The 18,007-nt window shown below is 52.5% G+C and overlaps 1 protein-coding gene across 3 annotated transcripts in view; it reads right to left on the bottom strand.

The window, feature by feature from the left end:
- ERG (ETS transcription factor ERG) overlaps window positions 1-18,007 on the bottom strand; it is a 106,753-nt gene that overhangs the window by 38,797 nt on the left and 49,949 nt on the right. For all 3 annotated transcript variants that reach the window (XM_062175213.1, XM_062175222.1, XM_062175227.1), the window contains exon 3: window positions 4,467-4,618. In XM_062175213.1, coding sequence (XP_062031197.1) covers window positions 4,467-4,618 — 152 coding nt within the window. The remainder of the gene's footprint in view (window positions 1-4,466; window positions 4,619-18,007) is intronic.

Genomic DNA, 18,007 nt, shown 5'->3' with positions numbered 1-18,007 from the left:
CGATCTGAAACCTGGAGCTTCTTCCAGGTCTCCCACCTGAGTGCAGGGCTCTTGTAACTGGGTCACCTTCCATTGCTTTCCCAGGCCAATAGCAGAGAGCTGGATTGGAAGTGGAGCCGCTGGGACTTGAATCGGTGCCCACATGGGATGCTGGCATTGCATTAACCTACTATGCTCCCCTATCCTATCCTATCCTATCCTACCCTATCCTACCCCAATTTATCTATCTGCCTATCTACTGGGGGTGTGTGTACATGTGTGTGTGTATCTCACTCTTCAATTCTGGTTTCATCCTCTGTTAAATTTCTACTTTAGCTTATATTCCTCATTCACTTGTTTTAAAATTGACTCTCACCTTGCTCTTTTGTGCTCATTCATGTGAACTTTCTTAAATCCATTCTGCAACAGGCGACCATGTAAACAGAAATGGAAGGATACGTTCATTCATTAGGGTTATTTTATGGGTTTCTTTAGAACTCTTTATTTAAAGATGTGCCTTAAAACCAGGGCTGAAGGCAGCACTTCTCAAAACTGAATTCCCAGTACAAGGATCCAGTCTGAATAGGCAATGCCCTCATGCCATGTGTGCCTTCACCTCCCCATCTCCACACCTGTTTTCCTGTCTGTGTGTATCAAGAGCATTGTCCACGTGTGGACATGAGGGTCCAGTGTACAGCTGGTGGCTGGTGCAGACGCCGTAGGGTAACTGAGAGCTGACTTTTTCAAGTCAGCTGTCTTTATGATTTGCATATGGACGCCAAGCAATGTGTCTACATTAGGGACCACGTGAGCCAGCCAGAACCATGGCTGCAGAATTCCATTTGTGTACATGCAGCACTGCATGTTCCACTTGTGTCCAAGTGGGGAGCCCAGCTCCTCCGCCGGTGGGAAAGGGGCAGCTGCAGTAGCCGGAGGAGCCACCTGGGGTCCAAGAACCCCCAGGGCCACACTGGAGAATTGTCCAGATTGTGCAACGAGCTGCTTGTGTGTGTGTGTTCATCTCTGTGTGAGTGAGAACACACATGAAGCTTGGCCAATAACTGAAAGACTCACAACTTGCAAAATCAGCCACAACTAAACTCTCTTGCAAACAGTACCAACTGAATAACTGCCCGCAATGGCATGAAGCAACCCAAGGAGGGAACAGCTGAAGGGTATCTTCCTGCAGGGAACAAAAATCCCAGCTCTACACCAAGAGTTAACGTGAACCAATCTGCGAACCCGTTCTCACCTAGCCATCATTTAATGAGCACCTCCTATACATAAGGAACGCTGGGTGCTCTCACACAACTGGTTTGCAGCCTCTCCTCTATGTAAATCTCTCTCTGGTTTTCTCAATACTTCATGGAGAAAGACTTGAAAAGCATTTGAAGACACCAAAGGATGTTGATGGCATCCAAGCAACTCTGCCTCTGCAGTGGCAAGAAGATAGCGGGATCACCTCCCCCACTGGTGACTCCACGAGGAACCGAGCAAAGCATCTCCACTTTAGTTCACGCCTCTCCTCGGCTGGCTTCTCTCCAACACTCTCTGTTGCCATGACCGAAGAAATTATGCTCGTCAGAGGGAAAAGCAAAGGGGGAGCACAGCTGGGGGGGCTTCCTTTGGGTGTCTGCTCCACCCTGTTCATGTCCAGGCAGCGTCTGGGACAGGAGCTTCCCTCCCTCCAACATCCCTCACCCCTCCTCCAGGAGCATCCCTGCGCTCATGCTTTTCTGAGTCCCTATGCGTGGAGAACGGGCACCCGGGGCATTTGTGTGTCTGTTCCCTTCCACCCAGTGGGAACCTCCCCTGCTCGAAGGCCCAGGGGTGAGTGGGCAGTCTCAGGCATGCCAGGGTCAAATCCAATGACAGCCTCCGTGGAGTGTCCACCACCTATGTCAACTACGAGAGTCTCGCAATGGACTTCCTGATCTGGCCCTAGCCCGGAGGATGGCCATTTCACACCTCCCTGCAACAGATCAGGTTCAGGTGGTTTGCTGGAAGCCACACTGGTGAGAAACCTGAGGTGAACCCAGCCCACAACACATATCAGATGCTTTGCAAGTACTCAGCGTTTGAACCCTCCTCTGGGAGGGGACAGAAGCACAGTGGATGGGCTCTTACCTAGGGGTGAGGGGAACCATACCAGGTAGGGAAAGTGTTCCGTCTGCTGCCACACATGGCAGAGATGAGTTTAGGCGACCCCTTCAGCAAGGGAGAACCCAACTTGTACCAACGTCCCCCATGAATACCCTCTACTGCTTTGACACCGAGCAGTGACTCCTGTAGTACAGCCCAGTACGTAGACGACTTTACACCCCTGATGGGTAGACGGCCTTACACCCCCGATGAGTAGACAGCTTTACACCCTTGATGGGTAGACGGCCTTACACTCCTGATGGGTAGACGACTTTACACCCTCGATGGGTAGATGACTTTACACCCCCGGTGGGTAGACGACTTTACACCCCCGGTGGGTAGACGGCTTTACACCCCCGGTGGGTAGACGACTTTACACCCCCGGTGGGTAGATGACTTTACACCCCCGGTGGGTAGACGGCTTTACACCCCCGGTGGGTAGACGACTTTACACCCATTCTGCCTGGGTTCATATGCATGGGGCACCTACCACAGGCCAGGTGTTGCAACCAGCCCTGCCCTGCACACATGGTCTTTGTGGGCCTTACATGCTATTGAGGGAGGATGATATTAAAACAACTTTTACATAAATACACAATACAGTGGCAGGAATGACTGAATGGATAAAGCAAAATAAGGCAGATAGGAGGTTGAGAGCCTAAGGGGGAGAGTAGAGAGCAACTCGAGAGAGTGGTGGCAGCGAGGGTCTCTCTGAGGAGGTGATGTTTGCACAGAGCCTTGACCAAGCTGCGAGATGTGGAATTAGCTAGAAATGAGGGTCTCGGGCTGGGGTACCTGAGGTATAACTACAGGAAGACCAGGTGGCTGGGATGAGTGACAGAAAGGGACCCACAGAGGTCAAGGCAAGGAGCTGAGACTGAACCCAGGGTCAACGGGAAGAGAGTGAGGCAGCCTTGGTTGAACTCTACCTTGGCCTCTTACAAGCGCTGCACCCTTGGAAAAGTTGATGGCTCTCTGAGCCTTATATTCAACCCCAGGAAAATGATGATAGGGACATCATTTCCCCAGTGTGCATGTGATAATGCCTCTAAATTGTTTCCCCAAATCCCTGTCTAGAGGGAGCAGTCTCTGAGCAGGGTCTGGGGTTATATTCTTGGGCTCCTGGGCGCCAACCTCTGGGGAGCTGCGGGTCACTCTTTCTGTCACTTTTAGCTTTGCTCAATCCATAAATCCTTGGTGTTTCCCTGAAATTCAAGAGGTCTTTTCCTATCAGCTGGGTCTGAACCACATCTTTGACAAAGAATTGCTCTGGTGCTTAGAATGTGGTACAGGCCAGCGGAAGCAGGAATTCTAGATTTTTATGAACATGTGAGAGAAGACAAAGCTCTCAACTTCTATTGCCAGAGAAGAACATTTGTGAAGCAAACAAGACTTCTACTATTACGAATAGCACGTCATAAAGACTGGGTATTTAACATCAAACAATCTCAGAGAAAGGGCACTTTCTCTCTGGAAAGGTGAGTTTTTATGGATATACACACATATATGCACATGCGTGTGCACAAATGTACACATGTGTGTATTTATACATTCTCATTCTTTCTCTTCACATACACATATAGGCATGTCTATACATATGTATGTGTATAAACACATGCAAACAGATACACATATATACACTGTCACAGAAGTGCATATTATGAAAAATCTATGCATGGATTTAAATATTTCTTGCACCAAAATAAACTTGTCTTTCTTCAAAACTTAAGAACTGAAATAGAGAGGGAGCAGCAAGTGCTTCCATCCACTGGTTCTCTCCCCAGATGCCTGCAATGGATGGGGTTAGGCCAAGGCCAAAGTCAGGAACCAGAAACTCAAGCCACGTCTCTCCTCTCAATCACCTGAACATCACCACTGCCTCCGAGGGTCTACAGTAGCTGGAGTCTGGAGCCAAGAGTTGGAATCAGGCAATGGAACTCATGCACTCTTATATGGGATGCAGGTGTCCCAGGCAGCATCCTGAGCACCAGGCCAAACACCTGCCCCTGGCTCACCTGTAATTCCATTTTCCATGAGCCTTTTGAAGCACCCTCATGTGTGTATTTTTTCCTCTATGGCAAAATAAAGAGCTGAGAGTCATGCTTTGCTCTCTCGCATGTTCCTAAAATCTAATGCCCCTCCGCACACGTGCAAGTGTGCGTTTGCCCTTACGTTTCTCAGTTCTCAGACCAGCAGTGTCTCACCACACGTGGATGCACCTTGCTGGCTTCCATTTACAAGCAACCGAGGTGGGACCCATGCCGCAAGTACAAATGGGGCAGAAGTTTGTGAGCTCCGCTCACAGGGAAGACCGGCTCTGCTAAGTGGGGGTGTGGGCGTCTGACCTGCTGGAACAATGACTCGGCGCTCGCTCGTGGTCATGTTCGGGGGCGGCATGTGCTTGTCCTCCATGTAGCTGCCATAGCTCATGCCCACCGTGTCGGGGCTGCCCACCATCTTCCCGCCTTTGGCCACGCTGCACTCATCCGGGGAGTTCCTAAAGGAAGAAAAGACAGATTCTCCCGTTACTACAGCAACTGACGCTCGGCTGCACAGTGTCCCGGTGATCACACAGCGAACCTCGCTGGAGCAAGGGAGAAGAGAGTGGGGAAGAAAGGAGGCGAGAGAGGCGGGAACGGGGAGTGCAGGGCCTGATGCTCTGAGCTTGTGTCCCGTCTTTCTGTGCTGCAGGCCTGACCCCCTCCCCCATCCCAGGTCATGGTATTGGGAGGGGAGGCTTTTAGGGAGGAATTAGGGTGTGAGGGAGGAGCCCCATGATGGGATTACTGCCCTTGACAAAGAGGGCGGCACCAGAGTTCTCTCTCTTTCCACCATGTGAGGATGCAGCCAGGGGAAGCTGGGCCCTCTGCAACCCAGGAGACAGCCCTCACTGGACAGGGAACCTGCCGGCACCTCGGTTTTACACGTCCTGTTCCCAGCACTGGGGGACAGGCCTTCCTGTGGTTCCATCCCCATACCCCTGTGTATGGCGTTTGGTTACGAGACTCGTGCAGGCTAAGCGAACTTCTTTTCAAAACAGCACCTGGGGCTGGCGTTGTGGGCGCAGCGGGCTAAGTCACCATGTGTGATGCCAACATCCCATCTACGTGCTGGACAGAGCCTGCTGCTCCACTCCTGATCCAGCTCCCTGCTTGGGTGTCTGGGAAAGCAGTGGAGGACGGCCCGAGGACTTGGGTCCCTGCCACCCACCTGGGAGACCTGGATAGCGTTCCGGGCTCCTGGCTTCAGTCTTGTCTAACCCCTGCCATTGCGGCCATCTGGGAAGTGAACCAGTGGATGGAAGATCTCTCTCTGGCTCTCTCTCTCTCTCTCTCTCTCTGTCTTTCCATCTTTCAAATAAATAAATCAACCTTTAAAAAAACACCTGGCTGGGGACCCTTGCCGGGAACACGTTGATCTCTCTGTGGGGCAGTGAACAGGCTGAGCAGACAGACGCTGGGGTGGCAAAGGCACACTTGCTCCCCCGCCAGGATTATCCTGGAACTGCACTCCCCTGGAAAACCTAAGCAGGAAACCTTTGTCTTGGATCTCACAGCCCTGCCGCCAGTCTTCAGATCTAGAGCTTTGGAGAATCACCATGCTCCAAGCTGAGGAGCAAGCAGGAGGGGCAGAGAGCAGAGGGACAGACACTGGAGGAGGCAGCACGAGAGCCGCCCCCGGCAGCCACAAGGACCCCTGGGGAAGGGGATATGAAAGTGACTGTGACAGATAGGAATCAGCCATTGACCTTGGCAATGGGCCCTAGGGCTGCTGTTGGTAAGGCAGCCGCCATCATTATAATAAAATTAAATCTGCCTTCCTGGAGAAAGAAAAACGTTTTTTAAACATGTATTTATTTTAAAATCAGAAAAAGAGAGAGAAGAGAGGGAGAAAGAGAGATATCTTCCACCCACTGATTCACTCCCCAAATGGCTGCAACGGTTCTCTCTCTTTCCTGCAACAGTTGGTGCTGGGCAAAGACAAAGTCGGGAGCCTGGACTCCACCCAGGTCTCCCACGTGGGTGGCAGGAGCCCAAGTACTTAAGTCATCATCTGCTGCCTCCTGGGGCGTTATCAGGGAACTGCATCAGAAGCCGAACAGCTGGGACTTGAACCACACTCTGATACAGGGACGTGGGACGCTGGTGTTGCAGGCGGCAGCTTCACACATTGTACCACAAAATACTGGCCCCAGTAAAACATTTAAAGTGAGATTTGAAAGCTACAGGGTAGGGTGGAATCATAGCTAACAGGGAAGCCCAAGAAAATCCAGTTTAACCAGAGAACAAAGAAATATCTCACTGGCTTCTTACACGGGTGACCTCAGATGGTGTTTAACCCAGGGCCACTGCAGCTGTGGGGTCTTTGTACTTGGACTGCATCTTCTAAGGTGGGTTTCCAGAAAAGCCTTAAGGTCAACTCAGTGCATATTCTCGGGAACTTTCACCATCTCTCTAGTTTGCATTTCTCTCCCGATGTTGCCAGCTGCAGGTTTCATTCCAATGAGTCTCAGAGCCAGAGCTCTGTAGCAGACTTGCAGAATCAGAGAGCAGTGGCTTTGGGACACGCTAGACCTTCAAGCCCAGGAAGGCCACGGCCATCTCCAGCAGGAGGGCACTCTCTGGGTGGGACAAGGTTGAAGTAGGATGGACAAGGTCAAAGACCATGGCAGGGGTGTGGACAGGAAGGGCCAACCATGGGCCCCGTGCCCTGGAAAGAGTTTGTTCAGCCTCTGGGAACACTGAGATATGGATGGATCTGTTGTCAGTATCACTTGCAAATGTGTCTGGAGCCTCTGGGGGAAGCCAAGTGTTGACAGTCAGGAGGGAGCAATCATTGTCTGCGGATGGGGGTTACAGCCTGGGTTGGCCAAGACGAAGGCCCTACGGAGAGCCTGGAAATACACAGGCCTGCGTGATGCATGCTCACAGCTGTACTAACACGAAGGACGTAAAAATAAGAGCAGGCTGAGCTCCCGTGGCGTCGGGCCTGTATATTTCCAGCGCTGCCTACACGTGTATTATTTCCTGGTGATGCTAATTTTCCTGGCTCCCAACATTTATCTCTGAAACACCCATACTAATATCAAAACACAGAATGTCTTCACTTGCAACTTAGTTTCCTATTCCTTTGGAAAATTCCATCTGTTTTTGAGTGGAACGGGCATGTTTTTGGTATTTTTGTCTCAAGGAGCAAAATGATGAGGGCAGAGAGGTTAAAGGGATTTTTCTCTTTAGGAGAAAGAATTTAGATGAAAATGAAACAGTCTACGATGAGCTTTGTTCAGACGAGTTCATTCATTCACCCTTTCAGTCCATGCTTCTCCAGCAAGGAAGAGAACCCTCTGGGAAGTTAAGTCAATGAGATGCGCACAATTGCAGAAATAGGGTACAATGTGCATTACGGACCCTGCAGAGCCACACCCTTTTTGTTCATTTTCTTTTGATTCACAATAGTTTTATTTCCATATCTGAAGACTCGAACACTAGGCACGGATCACAAAAATTTCCTATGCAGTTAAAATAGATCCCTCACCAAATACAGGTATGACGAGCTAGGAAAGCGCATTGTTCCAGAGCCTTCCAAAAACGCACGCAAATATTTTTCAGTCAGTGCCATGTGTAGTCAAATCACCTTGTTTTCAGTTTACAACATAAAACCTGATGCATCTCATTGGTTCCATTTCAGCGTTCACTCCAGTAAACCACAAATGAGACCATCGGACTATAGCCTCCGAAGTTGCACCTTCAAGATAATAATACTAATAAAAAAACTAGTCTTTTTTCCCCTGCTTTTTAGTGAGTTTTAGCGGCAGAGGAAGATAAAACGGAGCCCTGGTTTTGGTCATTTCTGATGGTTTGTGCAATAACTCACAGGGAACTCCCACCCCAAAGAGGGAGTGAGGCACTTCCTGTGGTCACCGCCATGCTGGGCTCCAAGCAAGCATTCAACAAACGCCGGCTGAAGAGGCCCCAGTCCTTTGACTGTCACTTTCCAGTCACTCCCAATTCCCTTGGAAACTTTAAGAGCAAAAGCGTCACGTCAACACACGTGGGCCCTGTTCTCAGAGCTGAGCAGTTGTCAATCCTCATGGCAGCGCCGTGTGGCAGGTGCCGGCACTGCCATGATTCAGAGAACCGGAGAGTGTTTGAGTCTCACTCCACCCGCATCCTCAGCTCTTTGCCCAGGTGTCAGCCTCTTACCTACGGCACTGCCTCCACACCATCAATGTGCATCCCTAGACTGTCACTGGGGAGGACCAGGTGGACGGCACCAAGCACCGCCCAGGACAGAGGATGGTGATAGGAGTTTGCATGTTCAATGTGGTGCTTTTCAGAGCATCCTTTAAACGCCCGGGGGGCTTAGTATGTGGGTGCTTTGCAGCCATTCCTGAGAAGATGCTAAAGCAGTTCCTTAGACGCTTGTCTAATGGACAATCATCTAAGGAAAATGAAATGCTTCTGTCTTATCGTTTGGGTTGTAAAATCCTTTATTGAAAATAAGCATGAGTCTAGACGACTGTTTGCTATAAGGGCACACAAACATCCCCACATCTTAACTGTATTCTGAAATCCACATTTTCAGGTCTAATTGTGACACACAAAACGCTGGCCTTGACAGCTTCGTGCAACACAGGGCAGCCACGAGAGGGAACAGAGGCAAGAGGGACAAATGCTTCCCTCTGCTCACAACAGGAGCCCTTCACTGCGGGCAGAACTCACTGCAGACGCTGGAGAGCTAGCCTCTAACACGGAATCTGACACAGAACTGGACATCAGCCGAGTGCAATAGCGTAGCCACATCGCTACCCAGCTCCCCCAAATCCCCTGGGACCACACAACTTGAGCTTCGTCTCTGACCGCAATCATATACTCTCCCACGGCATTTGTGTGCAATCTGGTCACTCCAGGGAACACAGAAACGCTGCCGCCACCTTCAGTTTGAAAAAGACGGGGTGCTGGCGCCTGTCTCCCAGGACCTGGAGACATATTGGCTTGTCGACTCTCAAAGGCAAACTTTCCCCTCTTACTCAGCACCGAGAGAACCGAGTTCTGACGATCTGAGACCATCAGCGTTCCCGACTCCAGGCTTCTGAATTAATGGTAAAAGGACATGGCAAAGAATATTAAATACATTGGAAACATTGTTAAATCTAAATTAAAGTGAGAGGGCAGACGTGTGGCCAAGCCTGACGCCTGACTGAGCTCTCCTAGGGTTACAGAATCAGCGCTGGAAGAAGCCTCGTTCCCCAGCATCCAGGCGTGACTGTCGGGAAGCTACTTGGATGAACACAAGCTGGGCTTAGGTTAACAGTTGAGCTTCAGTTAACTCCCGCGGAGGAGTCCACAATGTCCCTCCACATCTCTCAAGTTCCATTTAGGTTATGTGCGGTGGCTTTGTGCCCTACCTGTCCACCAACAATGTGAAGTTGGAGGTGGATGATAAAAATGCACATCAGGGGCTGGCACTGTGGCGTAGCGGGTAAAGCTGCCACCTGCAGTGCCGGCATCCCACATGGGCGCCAGTTCGAGTCCTGACTGCTCCACTTCTGACCCAGCTCTCTGCTATGGCCTGGGAAGGCAGGAGAAGATGGCCCAAGTCCTTGGACCCTGCACCCTCATGAGAAGACCCAAAAGAAGCTCCTGGCTCCTGGCTTCGGATTGGCACAGCCCCAGCCATTGCGGCCATCTGGGGAGTGAACCAGCAGATGGAAGACCTTTCTCTCTCTCTGTGTAACTCTGACCTTCAAATAAATAAATAAATCTTCAAAAAAATGCACAGCAGTGAAAATGAGAATAGAAATAGTGAATGGAGAACAAGGGCAGAGACGTCATGGAGGACAAAGGCAGCCCATCAGATAAGCCTACTATTTCCAGTGGCTGAGGCAGGGCACCAGTTGATCGAGCTTCCCACCGCCCAAGCAAGGAGGAAACTGCATCCGATCGCAAGGTTCAAGATGTCAGTGAGACAAACACAAACCAGTTAGTCACCCTACAGCAGCAAAGCTTTCCCTGTGCTGAGGCCCAGGACTTCTCGTGAAAAGAAACAGGTGATGCGGTGAACAACATCCTTCCCAGTATCCCATAACATTCCACCCACTGCTAGAACATTCCACTCAGTAGCAGGAGGGGCTGGAGTCAAAGCTGGTACTCCAAGCAGGCAGCTGTCTGCTGCTTCTGCCATAGAAACCCCGGACTCTGTGTCTCCAGCCCGTGTTCCAGGTGGCTGTTTTTGACACTGTTTTGGAAAGAAGATCAGAGCAGAAATATAAAAACACAAATAAGGAGCGGATGCCCGTGTTCATCCCTGCATTGACTCTGACTCCAGCCTCCAGGCCGTGAAAACCTCAGGGGGCGGCGCATGACAGCTCAAGTAAGTTCCTGCCACCCAGATCAGAGGCCTGGGTGGAGTCCCCAGTTCCTGGTGTCCACCCCAGAGGGGCCACTGTGGGCATGGAGATGGGATCAGCAGACAGGAGCTCTGGGTCTGTCTCTCTCCTCTGAAGGAGATTAAACCAAAATATTGTAAATAAACCACTGAATATTACAGAACAGAAAATGCTTGAAATACACAAGGCCGTGTGAGTATATTCCTCTAGGACCCACAGTCCTCAGAGTTCACATTCAACTCCGTCAGCATCACCTAGGGCAGGATCGATGCCTCTGAGATCAGTGAAAGCAAATCTTTATAGACCTCACCTGCTCACGTGCCAGCCAGGATTTGCCAGAAATGGCTCCAAATTCTTTTCATGTATTTATGCCGTAACAAATACCGGTGCACAGGTAAAGCATTTAGGATGGTGCCCAGCAAAGGATAAATGCTAGGTGTTCATTCACTTCCTGCACACAGTGCGTCCACACAGTAGTGCAGTCAGGCACTAAGAATGTTCTGCATCTCTGATGGTGGTCCCAGAAGATTCCACGGCTTAGCGAAGCCACAGTTGTCTTGATTTGTGTAAGTATCCTCCATGATGTTTGCAAAACAGCCACCTAATGACACCTTTTGGGGAACAGCAGCTTTATGGATGAAACAGAGAGGCTGGACAACTCACCCAAGGTAACGCAGCCCCAGGTGAAACAGCTGGGACTTGAACCCAGACCGTTGCGGTTCTGAGTCCAACGCTTGCCCATCATGCTATGGGACCTTGCAGAGCCCAGAAGCAGCCTCTCTCATAGACATAAATGTAACCAAATGGACTCAGCTGAGAGTGTATTCTGAGTGGCTCTGAGGACTGTCACGGTGCCACCTTTGGGAACTGGGAGAGGCAGCCCCACGGCAACAAGGCAGAGTCCCTTGGTGGACTGACAAGGTGCTGCCGTATGTGGACATACACGATTTTTGATGTTGATGTTTGGTTTAGAAATCAACACCCTCTACCTACAGTTAAATGTCATATGTTTCTCTCCCAAAACCCACAGAGGTCCTGGCAGGGTGCCTGTTAGACACACGACAGGTGAACAGGAAGTGTCCCCATGCCAAGAGGGCCGAGGGGGAATGAATGTGACTCAGCCGTGCACCTGGGAAGTGAGGACCCCAGGGTGGACAGAAGCTGGGGCCAGGGGAAAGGCAACGTCTCATTTTGAAGATTAAGTGGAACGGTGCCCAAGATGAAAGCCTCGCTCAGCCACTTCCACAGATGATATTATTGTTTCAGGCTACTCTGCCTGTTAAGACCTACTGAGAAATAGAAAATGAAGACTTTGGTCTTCAGAAAACAAAGCACACTTGGCATCTGGCAATGGTTTTCTCACATCAGCACCTACTTCCTGCAGGACAGACCGTGTCACGGACAAAGACCACGGAGAAGTGGCACGGCACGGCCATCAACTTGACAAGCACGGAGCCGTGGCCCACACTGAGGTCTCTCGGCAGGGTGAGTGGACCTCACTCATCCAGCGATGCCAACAGGTGCAGCCCCGAGTTCCCAGCCACACGAAACCTGTGATTTACTCTCCCTGCAGAACAGCTGGCTCACCTTGCGTGAGCCCACGGCAAGTCAGAGGGGGTGAGGGGATCCCTGTGTCTTGCCTTCCCATCAGTGGAGGCACAGCTTGCCAAACCTACTGAGTCCCCGGATGTTCTCCAAGGCCGATTCTTCTTCCAGTTCCTCGTGCCCCTGGAAGTAACTGCCCACACCTTGTTCTCCAATGCACACTGTTGGTGTTTTTCCAGGGCCTTACCCCACGGCATCTCCCCCGTCCTGCTCCCAGGGTCTCCTTCCCAAATACGAATCCAAGCCGGCCATGTGCCCCAGCCACTCCGAGGTCCAGAGAGCTTTCAGACAAGTCCAGACTTGGATTCCCCTCTGCCACTCAGGCCTGGGAGTCCTCGAATCACTCATTTGGCAAACGTGGACCCAGCATCTCCCCATGCAGGGGTCCAGCAGTGTCCCTGTTCTCTGCGCCCAGTGTTGGAGCTGCCAAAGCTCCTCTCCCCACCTCCACATTCCTTGCCCTCAAAGACTGAAGTCCACAACACCCTACCACACTCTCTTCTTCGGTCTCCGCTCTTGCTGTCCACTCTGCCTTCAACATTAGTGCCTCTGCCCTCAGCCACTGGGCTCCTGTCTTATTCACCGACCCCAGCTCACCTGTGGGGTCCATCCCTGGGAGTCTTTCTTGGGCCTCCCAAGAGGAAGGCCTCCTTCCCAGCTCCACTGTTCTGTGTTTGCCCAGTTAGTAATCTCTGAAATGGGGAATGAGCAAATGAATTTATGAATGAATCTCCCCAACTAGACTCGGAGCCTTCTCACCGTGTAACTGTGTGCAATGAAAACCCCACATCTAGAAATCAGAAAATCAGTGTTGACCTTGGTTGACCTTGGACATGTCCCCCAACCTCCTCAACTTCTCTCATAGCAAGTATCAGACAGCTCCTTGAGGTTGCTGGGGGCCCCTCCGAAATGACACAAGTGACTAAGCTTTGCAAACTGTGAAGCACTTCACGAACCGGCACAGCAACATGTGTGTACATGTATGTGTGTGTACACGCATGTGTATGTGTGCATGTGTGTTTGCATGTCTGTGTACATGTGTGTTTGCATGTGTGTGCATGCGTGTGCTTGTGTGTTTCCGTCAGCATCGTGTGTGTAACTGCACCTCCATCAACTCTTACTTGGACAAGCAGGATGATGGCTACTATCCTGCAGCCTTCAGCCTGCGACAGTCAATTCCTGAACGCTTTTCAAAAATGTACTGATTATGTCACATGAAGAACTCGGAACCTGTTATCAAACTTTGAAGAATTAAATGTTTAAAAAAAACAAAGATCTTGGAGAGCACGGTGCCTAGGAGAATGGCAGACTCTCTTCCTAAGAAGCCCACGTGGTCGCTTTCCCAAGAGCAGCCCCCGCAGGAGACTGCCTAGGGATGCGAGCTCCTGGCCTGGCTCAAACCTGGGTACAAATAAAGGCCTTGGCAGGTGCTCCGCTCCCTTGGGGTCCTAGGCCAGCTCTGAATGCTCACCCCCCCCCCCCCCCCGCCCCAGCACTCTCCCAATCAGCTTCATGGCATGAACCAGCGAAGTCATCCCCAGAGGTATTTTTAGGAGCCCAGACAAGGCGGGGATTGTCTGGGGAGCGCCGGGGTAATTGGCGGGTCTGTTTCGTTTCTGAATCAGAGGCAGTGGAAAAGCTGCTTCAGGCAGCATGGCCGGGCCGCGGGTGGAGTCGGGCCGTGATTCATGGGGAACCTGTGCCCGAGCTCGACCATGCTGCTCTCCTGACCTACATGCCCACCCTGCAGCTGGGCGTTATCTTACCCTCCCTAACCCCTTACACCTGGGAGGGCAGCCTCTCCCAGCACCCCTGGCCCTTCTCCCTCCTCTGAAGGCGCCGAAGGCTGAATGAGTGACAAAGCTGCCACCAGCTCCCCAGCAGCCAGCTCCTTGTTTCACAGCTGAGAGTGGGGATGGGCCAGACCACGCTGCCTTTAGAGCTGGGGGACCCCGGGGTGCAAGGCGTCCTGCGGGGATCCAGCATTCAGAACTAGAGCGCTTTGTAGACTAAGGGAGGGGGAGAGCGACAGGGTGACGATCAGATGTGACATCTTTTCTTGCTCCTGACTTGTCAGACAGAGATTCCATTTGCCAGTTCACTCCCCAAATGTCCCCAACAGCCGAGGGCTTGGCCAGGCTGCAGCCAGGAGCCCTCCTGGGTCTCCCACATGGGTGGCAGGGGATCCAAGAACATGGGTGTCCCCAGGGAGCTGGTTCTCACAGCAGCACCACCACAGGGTACTGCTTGTGACGCTGGCCCCGGTGCATCAGGCTCTTGTTATAACAAGCTGTGTCAATTAAACCAAATAATTTCACTTTCAGGACAGAAAACACCAGGGCAGTGCCCCGCCCATCGGCCCGATGGACTCACTGGTATCATTAGGATATTATCCTCATCAACACCACTCCCAGGTTTCCTTCTACAAAAGGGGCACCCAGGCCTTTGGCATCAAGGACATCAGAGAACAGCAGAGAGGTGTGCTAAGGAGAGGGACAAGGACCAGCCTGTTCCCAGCAGGGGGGAGGGGCAGGGCTTCCATTTCCCTCCCTTCCCCTCTCTGCACCACATCAGTTGTGAGGATCCCTGCATCGCCTCTGTAGAGCCGCAAAGGCCCATGGTTCGTGAGCAAGCTGATCACCAACCGACCTCATTGCCACGCACTGCGTGCTGCTGCCCCTCTGCACCCTGGCCCCGCATGAGGGCATGTGGAGATACAGAGCCACTGGGGGTGTGGCTAGGTCGGGAGTGGGGTCAGTGCCCCCAGGGAGGCCCCTCCCCTTCCGCTGCATGAGGTGAGTGTGAGGGTGGGGATCCTCACGGACACTGTACCTGCTGAGGTCTCCACCTTAGGCTTCGGTCACCAGACAGTGAGAAGTAAACCAGTGTGGTTTAGAAGCCAGAGTCAGTGGCAGTGAGGTCGCAGCAGCCTGAGACGTTCACCAGTGGTACAGCTGGTTGGGTAACAGATGGACGGACCAGGAGGGAGGGGATGGTCCCAAGGACAGTGCTCGATGCGGAAGGGAGTGGGTCCTGTTCCCGCAGGATCCAGGCTGCAGACAGTGTCCTGGTCCCTCAGAGGCCTTTGTAGAACCACAAGGAGGTCCACATGGGCAGCCAAAGGTCCTGCCTGAAGCCCAAACTCTGACCCCTTGGCCTTGACTTCTGGAGGCGCACCTGCTACAGGAAAGCTGACCACACCCAAGCTCAGAGCTCGCTGGCTCCTCTGGCCTGCAGCCTGTGGGTCCAGAAGGAGGCAGGGAGAGGGCAGCCTGAGAGCCACAGGTCTGTCCCTGTCCCTTTCTTCAGGGAGTAGCCCAGCTCTACAGCAGGACCCTGCCCCGCCCCCACACCTCAGCGGGTGCCTCTTCCAGGGGTCCAGAGAGAGGCTGAGTGAATGCAGGCCCATGTTGCTCTCTGTGGAGCTGCACCTGACACGTGTGACCAGCACTTGATCCTGTGACGAGGGCCACTTCTACTGCTCCAGGTGACAGGGGTCTTGGCTCCATGGAAGAACTGTGCACCTCACCTTCCTTCTCCTCCCGGGAAACCTTTGATCTACAGTGGGGTCACAGGGCCTGACAGGTCCCTAGGGAGCCTCCTACCTGATGCTAACCCCTCTCTCTGCTTCCTGCCCAACCGGGCAGAGTCCCTTCAGGTTTGGAGAGCTGGGCACCGGAAGAGCTCTGCTGAGCACCGGCCAGCATGGGCCCTGGCAGCGTCAGTCCCCCGTCTCAGCCCGGCTGGGGGACTGCGCTCTGTGGTTAAGCACTGATGGAGGTGCTGCTAGGAAGATATCTTGTGGACCTGGTTAATGTCTACCATCGACTACCAGGCAGGTGTCTGGCCTAGTGGGGTCAGTTCTTGCTCGGGCTCCCGACTCCAGCTCCCTGCCCATGCACACCCTGGGAAGCAGCAGCTAACAGCTCAATTAGTGGAGTTCCCACCACTCACGTGGGAGACCTGCATTGAGTTCCTGGCTCCCAGCATCAGCCCGACCCAGCCCTGCAAACCAGCAGATGGAAGCTCCCTCTGTCTGCCTCTTGAATAACTAAGTAAATTAGCTAAAAAGGACATGACCTTGGATAATGTGGGTGAGCTTTGTTTAATCAAGAACAAAAACTGGTTTCCCAAAAAAGAATCGAGAATTCTCTCAAGACTGTGACACGGAAACCCTGAGCCCCCAGCCTGCCCTACACAGCTCAGACATTGCTACCACCACATGAGCCAATCCAAGAAAAAAATCATGGCATGCTAGAAACCTCTAGGGTCTGTGTCTCTGGAAAACCCCACGGACGCTCCAGGCCAGACACACACACAGGAAAGAGCGGCACATGGGCTGGATTCTCCTATTCTACCAACAGGACCGATCTCTGCCCCTCCCATCCCTGGGACACCGTGGGGGTGATGACACCTGGCACCCCTGTGGCATGTGTGTCCAGTAGGAGGTCCCAAAGCTTGGAGCTCCTCCCCTTCCTACCCAGAGGAACATGGCATTGGCTTTCTTACCCTCAGGGATGCCCCCTGAGAATCCCCCAGGACAAGGAGGTGGCGTGATTGACTTGCCCAGGGGAACGCACCCTCACTCCGCCTCCAAGGCTGGAAGTACACTCAGAACGCCCACACTGTGAGCATCTGCACCAAGCTAAGCTCGGTGAGGCCCGAGGGACATGAGAGCTGAAGGCCCCAGTGTCCCCTAGCAGGGGAAGGCCCAGGTCCCCCCCCAGAAAAATTGCAGGTCCCAGGAAGAGCCCGCAGGCCAGCACCTGTCCTCTCACCCAGCTAACACAGGAGCTGCCCAGCGCCCTCTCCTCAGCTAGGCTTCGGGCTGGGAGGAAGCTGCCCTCTGGTCCCCTTGGAGGCCGAAACCCCTTGGCTGCCCCATCCTGAGGCTGCAGGGGAACCACCACAGGCCAGAGAGCAAGTGGACATCAGCCGCTGACGGGCATCCTGGCCCATGTCCAGGGACGCAGGGCTGGCTTCCCCCAGATGGAATCCACAGTGAGAAACTTGGGTCCCTGCAACACCATGCCCACCTCCTCCCTCGGGGCTCCCTGGTGAGGCCTGCTAAGTGCAGACTTGGCCTCCCTAGAGCTGGCCCTGGCCAGGCTCTCGATACAGGGGCCAGGCCGCAGCTCATCCTGCCCACTGCCAATCCAATGCCCTTTGCCTGAGATGCCTCTCCTCTCCCTCCCCTCCACTCCCCTTCTCTCTCTCTCTGTCTCTGTCTCTCTCTCTGTCTCTGTCTCTCTGTCTCTCTCTCTGTCTCTGTCTCTCTCTCTGTCTCTGTCTCTCTCTCTGTCTCTCTCTCTCTCTCTCTCTCTCTCTGTCTCTCCCTGTCTCTCTCTCTTCCTTCCATCCCAACCCTGCCCTTCACTCACTGTATACATGCAGGTGCCCCAGGGCACTTACAAACATCCTTGGAAAAACTGAATTAAAAGATAAGTTTATTTGGGTACAAGCTGTTTTCAAAATCCATGCCTAGATTTTTTTTCATGACATGAATTTTCTGTGAGCTTTCTGAAGACCCCTTGTACTTCCTGCAGGTAGAAGTCGGCCTCTAAGACAAACTTAGCAGTGTACCTTGCTCCTCGGGCCTCCCACGTGGCCATGCTGGCCTGGATGGGAACACAGGACTTCATCCAAAGCAGGAGCCGCTCGGGATTTCCAGGCTCAGCTTCAGCAACCAGTCCACGTGCTTTGTTTATTTGTTAATTCATTTAGAAAGGCATAGAGAGATAGAAATAGAGGTAGAGAGATGAGATAGAGATGAGATAGAGATAGAGATAGAGATAGGGATAGAGATAGAGATAGAGGGGAGAGAGAGAGAGAGAGAGAGATAGAGATAGGGAGAGAGGGAGAGAGAGAGATTCCATCTACTGGTTCACTTCC

This window comes from Lepus europaeus, chromosome 2 (genome assembly GCF_033115175.1).
Source record: "Lepus europaeus isolate LE1 chromosome 2, mLepTim1.pri, whole genome shotgun sequence".
Taxonomy (NCBI): Eukaryota; Metazoa; Chordata; class Mammalia; order Lagomorpha; family Leporidae; genus Lepus; species Lepus europaeus.
The sequence above is the reverse complement of the archived record's forward strand: the minus strand, read 5'-3'. Positions and strand labels throughout refer to the sequence as shown.